Below are 9,560 nucleotides of genomic sequence, written 5' to 3'. Positions count from 1 at the left end.
ATATTTAATCTTTCTATTATTGTTTGGACAATTTGTATAAATAAGCATATTGACTTTAGTAAATAATATATCAAAGAATTAATTCTCTATTCTATTTTTTATTTATCTATTAGTTTTAACGGGTGATAAAAAAAGAAGAAGAACAAAGGAGAGTACTAGGATTTTTTATGCATATATGCATGTACCTATAACTGTCAAAGAGGACTATCTTTTATAGTGGCAAGGGCTAATCCCTATGTCCTCCACGCGTCATCTTCTCCTGTAAGATTGTTATTTGCTTCTTGAAATATTATGAAATCCCAAAATTTATATGAGCATTATCTTCTTCATGAAATAATCATGAATCTTAAAATTTATGCAAGTGTTATCTTCTTTTGAAATAGTCCTAAATCCCAAAATCCATGTGAGCATTATCTTTTTCTGAAATAGCCCTGAATTTCGAAATCCATATGAGTGTTATCTTCTTCTTGAAATAGTCCTAGATTCCGTGTCAAGTTGCCAAGAAGACAGGGTGTCAAGGACATTGGGCTTGGAGACCGGGCGCCAATGAGACATAGCGTCAAGGAGACGGGCTGCTAAGGAGATGGGGGTTAATGGGACAAAGACACCTCATAGTCGAGGTGCCACAGAATCGGGAGCGCTAAGGAGATGGGCACCTCGAAGTCGGGATGCCATGGAGGGGGGAGGGGGGTTAAGAAGATGAGGCGCCAAGGAGACGAGTACCTCAGAGTCGGTGTGCCATGAAGTTGAGGTGCCAAGGAGATAAGGGCACTAAAGAGTCAAGGCGTCAAGGATGCCCCAAGAACGGGGTAGATTTAGCCATTTGTCTGGTCACTTCAACCAGATTAATTAATCTCTTTTATCCACGTGACACTCTTATATTACCTCTCAGATTAGAATGATTGTATTAATCTAGCCTGAGATAAGGGATAAGTTGACTCCTTAAAATATTCACAGCCGAGCTCTTTTGGTAGATTGGATGCGTATTAGATTGGCTTCTATTGAGTCAACTCCTGTATGATTGATTCTTATCTGGTCAGCTCTTGTGAGATTGAATCCTGTCGGATCTTATGGGTACTTAGTCGGTAGTTGTCGGATTGAGCCACGTAAGGTTTAGTGAAAGTTTTTAGTGACGGCGATTGAAAGGGCTGCAAAAGGATGAGAAGGCAGACTAAAACAGACCTCGAAAAAAATCCCTCTGACATTCAAGTCAAAGGAAACAAAAAATAGTAATGCTCAATGTTGCTCTGTACCTCTTAACTATCATTACCTGTAAAGAGATGGCCAAAATCTCGAAGTGATGTACGTCCTTCCTCTTCCTCAAATGGCGCACGCCCTTTTTGAAACTAGTGCTTTGTGACTGTAATGTCATGTCCAAGCTGGAGAGTGATCAGTTAATCAAACTTAAGCTCGAGAGTATGTCACTTCAAAGAGTTGATCTAACTTGACTTAGGGCTTACTTGAGCTAGGTTGACTTGACCTGAGCTCCATCTTGAGTTAACTTGATCGGGTCATTGTTCTAGTTATCATCTTGCTACGTGGTCCCTAAATGTGGTCTCTACAATATTCGCTAATAGGAATGAACAAAAATTTAATTAAATTGAATAAATTGATAAAATTTTAAAATTTAGTTCAGTTTATTCAAAATTCAATTTTTTTCAAAAAAAAATTGATTAACTCGGTTAATTCAATTTAAGTTTAATTTTCAAATTTCTTATTATATTAAATTGAATAAGCCAAATTAATCAAATTTTTAGACCTTAGGTTTTTAAAAATAGAAACTGAATTTTATTTTAAAACAACTAAATTATTAAACAAATTTGACTAATTTAGTTAAAAACTGAATTAATAGTATTTTATCTTTGTTCGATTTTTTTTTTTAATTCGATGGGTTGGATTTATTAAAAAAACAATGCAATTTAATTAATTCAATTCGGTTCTAACGGAATAATCATCCTCACAACATCAATGTAATTAGTAGTTAAAATGATTTACTCATTATATGTTACCATTATCATGAAACCCTCTTCATGTTCAGTATCATTCCTTACTCGAGAATATTCCGTTTTTTCTAGCTGACTATTAATAATTAATTAATAACAAAATATAGTATCAACGATCTAGATTTAAATCCGGCCAGATCGAACGACTGAGAACGGACCACTCCATTCGAATCCCGGCGAGAATATTCTAGCGTATTGTACTGTATCAAATACGTATATACACGTACTCACTCGGCGGGCCAGTTTTAATTCTTATCCCGCACCGGTGGCTGTGGTGTTTACTTCGCTGCCTTATCCACCCGTCTAGCGTTCTCGTCTCTTCTCTTCTCCCCCAAATCGATCAATCGATCGAGAGATGATGGCTTCGAGCATAGCGAAGCTGCCGTTCCCCTTCCACCATTGCCGCAGCTGCTTCTCCTCGAAGGCGCCCAGATCCGTCCCCAATTTCCACCATTGCCCCAGCTCCTTCTCCTCGATCCGCCGTTCGCCGCTGCTGCTCCAGACGGTCGCCTCGTCGGTCGACGTCTCGAAGGAGGACAAGCCGGTGCTGTCTACGGAGCCAGGCCCGGAGGGGGAGGCCGACGGCGGCGGTGGTCCGAAGCTGGATCCCCGGCGGCTGGAGGAGAAGTTCGCGGTGCTGAACACGGGGATCTACGAGTGCCGCTCCTGCGGGTACCGGTACAACGAGGCGGCGGGGGACCCTGCGTACCCGATCCCGCCGGGGTTCCAATTCGAGAAGCTGCCGGACGACTGGCGCTGCCCCACCTGCGGCGCCGCCCGGTCGTTCTTCGAGAGCAAGAGCGTGGAGATCGCGGGGTTTGCGCAGAACCAGCAGTTTGGCTTCGGAGGCAACTCGCTCACCTCAGGACAGAAGACCTTGCTCATCTATGGCGGCCTCCTTCTAGGTTTTGTCTTCTTCATCTCTGGCTACTTCTTGCAGTGAAATGTGTTAAGCAAATCCCCAATCTTTATTCTCTCATACACTATATAAAAAATATAGATATTTTCTTTAGTTTAATTTTAGATTGAAAATTGAATAAATAAATTAATTTACCGGATAATATTTTTTTAAAAAATGAATAAAAATAATTTTTTTATCAAAATATTGAGAAAATTGTTAGTTATATTTTTCATAATTTTTTGGATTAAAAATTATGTTTAAGCACAAAATAGACCGTCGACAGCAGGGTTCGAACCTGCGCGGGCAAAGCCCAACAGATTTCAAGTCTGTCTCCTTAACCACTCGGACATATCGACAGTTTGTTACAACAAACCGGCATCAGAAATATATTCAAATAACCTTTCAACAGATAACATACACTAACTACATAAAAAGAGGATTACATTTCATAGACAACGAAGCTAAGTAATATCACACTGGTTCACACTAATCTACAACAAGTAACTATCACTCGATGCTCGAGGAATGCCTCTTCCTCGCGTTCTTTCCTTGCTTCGCTAAGAGATGAGGCAACCCTACAAAACCGAGCTTGGTCCTTTTAATGGACAAATGTCTATTCTCCTCGAGCCTCTGCGACATCAAGCAGGCCCCATGTCTCTTATTCAGCATCTGACCCAGTGAAACAGTAGGCTTTTCATTTTCCTTCTCCCATGATCCTCCTATCTCATGCTGTTCGAGAGATTCTGGGCCTGCCAACTTCATGCTCAATATCTGCCCGATCGATAGCTGGCCACTACTGCTTGAGCTCTTCAGGTCAAGCATCAGGGAATCCTTCTTGAATTTGGTAGAGTTGTAAGCATTGTGACTCTGGTGGCCATGTTCTGATCTACATCTGCGGAGGGCATCCTCAACTTCAAGTTTCGCTCTATTTGCAACCTCTGCCCTCTTCAACGCATCTTCAAGCGCCTTCTTGCATTTTTTTGCCTCTGTCATTGCTTCTTCCACCTTTGTCAGCAGCTGTGATTTAGACATGTTCACTTGGTCCACTTCAAGCATTACAGTTTCAAGTTTCTTTCTTGAGTATAGGTCTGCTTCCTGAGCTTTGCTTGCCAAGGCCATATACTCTTCCATGGAAAGGGTTACACCACACGTATTCTGAAGATCAAAGATTGCTTTGTTGCTGCAAATTAGTGCTTTGATGTCAGCAAGAGCCATAGCTTCAGCTGCTTTGGCTGCTTCTTCCATCTTCCTAGCAGCAAGCCCCCGGAGTTCAACAGTCTTGATGCTTAACTTTGTGTGCTCAATCTCAGATGCTAGCTCAGAAGCTTCAGCCTTCGAAGCTTCATTCGTCTTCTTTGACTGTTCAACTTCAGAGTTGATTTCCTTGATTTCGTGCAATATATTCGAGGAATCTTCGCAATTTTCACTTTCTAAATCTTCAGCCCTCTCCAATTCAGTTGCTGTCTGATTAAGATCTTCCTCCAGGGATGAAATCAAAGCGGCATTGGCGGTTAGCTTCTCCTGTGATTTATCTAACAAGAGTTTTTCCTCTTGTATTTTCATGTTCAGCACCCCAATGGAAGTTCTAATATCAGCTAAATCACTTGCTGTCTTGGTTAGATTTTCCTTCACTTGCTTCAGTTCCACTGGTATCCTCTTCGAAGATTGGTTCACCCCAATGCTAGAGTCATCAATACCTACATCTTTCTCAAAATCACTAGTGATCATGCTTAAATTTTCCTTCGACTGGTTCGCCCCTCCATCTTCCTCGAGATCACTGGGGCAATGTTCTTCTGTTTCAGGAACAGACTGTATCATCATATTATCAAAGTTCCCAACAGGCATTTTAATGGCCTCAGGGACTTCTTTTTGCAATCTCAATTTCAGAGCATCCACAATCTTTTTTGTCATTTCAAGCTCTTGTAAAACATTGAGTGTCTCCTTTTCTTTCAGAATAAGATCCATCTCTAGTTGTGCTGCTTGTTCCTCCATGCTGATAACCTCGTTAGCATCCTCTGGGTAATTGAGTTTCTGATGTAAAAGACGGCATGTCACTCACTGAAATTCTACTGATAAATAAAGCAATTTGTAGATAATTAATCTACATAAGTCTCCCCTAGTTTATTTCCAAGTATAATCTTCAACAAACATAGGCCTTATCGATTCAATGCCACAAATACAAAATTCATTTTCTTATAGTTGAGCCCAAATGACTTGTTCAATTCTCTCATCTAGGTGGATTGAGACACTATGGCACTAAAAGTGCACATAAGGCAAAGAAAAACAAGTTAATAAGGATTTATTTAAAAGAAGCTTTTATTAATCTGAGAATCACAGCAGGCATTCTCAATGAATAATTAGTATCAATTAAGGAAGGACTGGAATCAAAATGCGCACGTAACATAGAGAAGAATAAGATAACTCAATCACTAGTTCAAAGAAAACAAGGAATGCCATAAAAAAATTGCACGTAATAACATAGAGAAGAAAAGGGGGAAAATGTATGCAATTTTGACAAGGATAACAAAAATGCAGAAAACAAGGGGAAAGAAATAGGGATCTTACTTCGGGATGAAATAGCTCCCTAAGCTGCGACTTCCAGATGGCGATGCCGCCAAACCGGTCAACCGCTTCCCTCACGGACAGGAACGGCGCCGACGTGTCGATCTCCGCCATCCCGGCTGTCACCGCCTCCATAGTCTGGTAGCTGTCCTCCATCGGCGCCGTGGTTTCCAGGTCGATCTCCGCCTTCCCGGATGTCGCCGCCTCCACAGTCTGGTGGCTGTCCTCCATCGGTGCCGTGGTTTCCAGGTCGATCTCCGCCGTCTCGGCAGTCGCCGCCTCCACAGTCTGGGGGTTCTCCTCCATCAGCGCTGTGGTTTCCAGGTCGATCTCCGCCGTCCCGGTTGTCGCCGCCTCCACAGTCTGGTGGTTCTCCTCCATCGGCAACGTGGTTTCCAGGTCGATCTCCGCCGTCCTGGCTGTCGCCGCCTCCACAGTCTGGTGGTTCTCCTCCATCGGCGCCGTGGTTTCCAGATCCAGCGCGACCGCTGCCTCTTCCATCATCTCCTCCTCCAATATCTCTCCAGTATTTGGGCTTTTACGAAGATCGAAACCCTACAAACGAGCGTACTGGAAACTGCGAGAGAGACAAGGCGGTGGAAGACCGAGATTAGTGGCACTAAGGAGAGAGAGGAGGAGGTGCGGTGCATTCCACGAGTACCCTTTAATTAGCCGAAGAAGGTGATAAAGTCACGTCACAATTTCGCATCCCGGCTTACAAATAAACTAGAGAAAGAGCGAGTAGATTATCACAAAATGAGGTGTGTTTATACAGACGGTACGTTGGCTTTTCGGCATCTCGAGGCGGAGAAGACCGTTGGGCTTCGGGAAGTATCTTAGAAGATTAAAATGACCCTTATCTTATACGCTAAATTACCCTTGTGATTATACTGATTTTACGATATTGCCATACAGAGGTTAAGCCGAACCGCCTAGATGGACCGTTATACCATAACGGCTATATCAACGCCCTTTGGCCTTTTTCTTTTATAGATTTACAGTTGATTGTAAAAAATATATATTTATCAAATATTATCTATATTTAAATTCAAATGATAGTTAAAATAAATAAATATTTTTAATATTAATTTATGCTGAAAAGAAAAAATATCTTTAACTCTCTATTTTCCATCAAGTGATAATTAATTTTTAGATATTGTACATATAGAATGAGTATCATCCAACAGTATTTACCAATGAAAAGTCAATTTTTCGTTGTTATTAGCGACAGAATTTAAAAATAAATTATTGCTAATAGCAATAGAAACACATAAAATCCTTTGCTATTAGCGATAGAAAGTTGTCGCTAATTTATTGTTCATTTTTCTAGATTCTTTTTTTCCCATTTTTCCTTGTTTATATATGAATAAAAATCATTACAACCATCACAAATGATTATTTTCACAATAAACTCATAATACTTAACAACAAAACTCATAATACATCAAAAATAACAATATAACAAACTCACAACACATACCAAATTAAATACACAACACATCACAAATAGCACAGTAATCTAGCTGAATTAAACTGAACTAGATACATAATAGCAAAATCTAACAAAAAATTCACAAACTCTTCAACCCAGCAAAATATTCTTGACTAATAAATCCACTGTATAACTTATTATACATTCAAGCCTTGTTCATATATATTGTATCATAAAACAAATAAAATTTTAAACATGGTTAATCATGTCAAACTAAGCATAATTATATTTTCAAACATGATTAATCATGCAAGTAATATCAATATGGTTAATCATGCAGATAATATCAATCTGATAATTATCTAAATAAGCAATATAGTATCTAAATAAACAGTATCATACATATAAAATATATCAATAGAGTATTTATACGATTGTGTAAGAGAAAAATAATTAACAAGAGTATAAAAATTAAGCTTCTAAACTTGATATAAAACTAGACCTACTTCTTAATGATTTAAGTGGTGAATTAATTGAGGGATTTTAAAGACCTATATGAGTTCACCACCATTAATATAGATCAAAATTCTAGAAACACAATGTGTTGTACTAAAGATAAGCAAAGTCATTTAAATTCTAAAACGACTTGGCAGGGGATGTCGGTCGCGCCCGCAGCCTGGCAGTGGTTGCCGAACACGCCTGCGGCTTGGCATTGGCTGCCAGACGAGCCCACGACTTGGCAGTGACTATCGGTCGTGCTCGCAACCTAACAATAGCTTGACAGTGACTGCAGGCAGCGCCTGCACCTGGCAGAGGCTGCATGCCAGAGGCTACCGACCGCGGCCTAGCAGAGGCCGCATGCCAGAGGTTGCCGACCGCAGCCTGGCGAAGGTCGTTGGCCGCAGCTTGCCGGAGGTCGTCAGGCACGACCTAACAAAGGTCGCCGGCTGCATCCAAGCCGAGGTTGTCAGCCTCCACTAGGTCGTGGCCGACAGCCTCTTGCAGGCGGCCTCCACGTAGCCAGGTAGTGCCTGGCGTGGGTAAGGAAGAGAAGTCGGAGGAGTACCTTAAGCTGGAGGAAGAGAAGCCAAGGAGGAAATCGACGAAGGAGGAAATCACGGGAGGAGGAAATTGCCGAAGCAGCCGCGCTGTAAAGAGAAAACACGCAAGGAAGATCGACAGCGGTGTTGTGCCCTAATATCCCAAATATTATGAAAAAAAATTAATTCGTTGTTAATAGCGACCGATTAAATTATTTGATTTAAAAGGAGAAAACATACGCAGATAACACTAAACGACGGATAATTAATTATCCATCACTATTAGCGACGGATAATTAATTATCCATTGCTAATAGTGAGGATAATTAATTATCCGTCGCTATTAACGACAAATTAAATAATTTAACTAGTTTAAAGGCGAAAAATATATGCATATACCACTAATAGTGACACATAATTATTATTCGTCGCTAATAGAGATGGATAATTAATTATCTATCGCTATTAGCAACGGATTAATTATCCGTCTCTATTAGTGACGGATTGTAAATATCTATCCCTATTAGTGATGGATTAAATAAATTATCATATATATTTAGAGGTAAAAAACATAAGCATGTAACACAAAGCAACCGATATTTAAATATCTATCGTTAGTAGAGATGGATTAAATTTAATATTTTAAGTTGTCACTATTAGTGATGGTAATTAACTTGGCCATCGCTATATAAAGATAGAATTTAAGTGTCCGTAGTTAATTCTGTTGCTAATGTTTTTTGTTTAATGACATGACAGAATATCGAGTTCACCAAACTGTTGGTCCGCTTATTTAAGCCTAAAGACTGTTAGCATCCTCTCTATATATGCATCTCTTATCGCACGTCTACCATTTGCACGTGTATCTTCTTTTAGAATAGAGAAGATGCATCTTGATAGTTTTACTTATCTCATATGGTAAAAGATTATTCATTTGTTTCCAACATCTTTATTAATTCGTCTTTAAATTAAAATAAAAAAATAAAATAAATCATAAATAACTACTAATCATTAATGTAGGTGACTAAGATACAAAAAAAGTCATATTTAGATATATTAAATTTTGATCTCAAAATCTTATGTGACAATATTATCTCAACAATTACAGTCGTATTCCAAGGGATGGTACTCTTGCCTATAAGTAGAGGTCGACTTATTATGCGTGCTCTTATTTTATCCGTAGGTGAATTAGAAGATAGGTCATCTACGTACCAGATTCGATGGGCTAAATTTGTAAAAAAAATCTAATATTATATTAACATTACGGTAATATAGAGTCATTTTCATTTCTTCATCAACACTTAAAATATTTAGAGAATTTCGAACAGCTTTAAAATATAAGAAGTAGTTTGAAAAAATTTTAAAAACTTTGGTAGGAAGAATAAAATTTCCCTGCTGCACGTGTGCGACTTCGGAGTCTTCGTCCATGCAAAACACGCGTATTAAGTTACTTAGCGATTAATCCATATGATTAAATGGCGAAGTTGAATTCATAAAGTCTCAAAAAGAAAAATAAATTCAAACTTTGGGGCTAAAAAACAAAAGCAACCACTGCGTAAGAATATTCTCTAGGAAATAATAGTATTTTCAAGTTGGGGAAAGTTCAAACAGTCATTTTCAAAATT

The 9,560-nt window shown here is 39.3% G+C and overlaps 2 protein-coding genes and 1 non-coding gene across 3 annotated transcripts; 1 reads left to right on the top strand and 2 right to left on the bottom strand.

The window, feature by feature from the left end:
• The first annotated feature begins 2,282 nt into the window (after positions 1-2,282).
• LOC122056586 (rubredoxin-like) lies at positions 2,283-3,026 on the top strand. Its single transcript, XM_042618596.1, has one exon. It carries the CDS (start codon positions 2,359-2,361, stop codon positions 2,944-2,946), a length of 588 nt encoding a protein of 195 aa, XP_042474530.1. The 5' UTR covers positions 2,283-2,358; the 3' UTR covers positions 2,947-3,026.
• Positions 3,027-3,178: 152 nt separating this feature from the next.
• On the bottom strand, positions 3,179-3,260 carry TRNAS-UGA. Its single transcript has one exon. It is a non-coding gene; the product is annotated as a tRNA-Ser (tRNA).
• Positions 3,261-3,266: 6 nt separating this feature from the next.
• LOC122056585 (WEB family protein At2g38370-like) lies at positions 3,267-6,110 on the bottom strand. Its single transcript, XM_042618595.1, has 2 exons — positions 5,470-6,110; positions 3,267-4,935 (listed from the first exon to the last, which is right to left on the bottom strand). The coding sequence occupies exons 1-2, from the start codon at positions 5,968-5,970 to the stop codon at positions 3,412-3,414; spliced, it is 2,025 nt and encodes a 674-aa protein (XP_042474529.1). The 5' UTR covers positions 5,971-6,110; the 3' UTR covers positions 3,267-3,411.
• Between the last annotated feature and the right edge of the window lie 3,450 nt (positions 6,111-9,560).

The sequence above is a fragment of the Zingiber officinale genome, chromosome 3B (assembly GCF_018446385.1).
Source record: "Zingiber officinale cultivar Zhangliang chromosome 3B, Zo_v1.1, whole genome shotgun sequence".
NCBI lineage: Eukaryota > Viridiplantae > Streptophyta > Magnoliopsida > Zingiberales > Zingiberaceae > Zingiber > Zingiber officinale.
The sequence above is the reverse complement of the archived record's forward strand: the minus strand, read 5'-3'. Positions and strand labels throughout refer to the sequence as shown.

What these genes read in the sequence shown, in the direction of transcription:
- LOC122056586 (XM_042618596.1), top strand. Translation starts at nt 2,359, where the DNA reads ATGATGGCTTCGAGCATAGCGAAGCTGCCGTTCCCCTTCCACCATTGC.
- LOC122056585 (XM_042618595.1), bottom strand. Translation starts at nt 5,970, where the DNA reads ATGATGGAAGAGGCAGCGGTCGCGCTGGATCTGGAAACCACGGCGCCG. An exon ending in GGGAGCTATTTCATCCCGAA is followed by an intron (nt 4,936 to 5,469) that starts GTAAGATCCCTA and finishes CTTTTACATCAG; the next exon opens with AAACTCAATTACCCAGAGGA.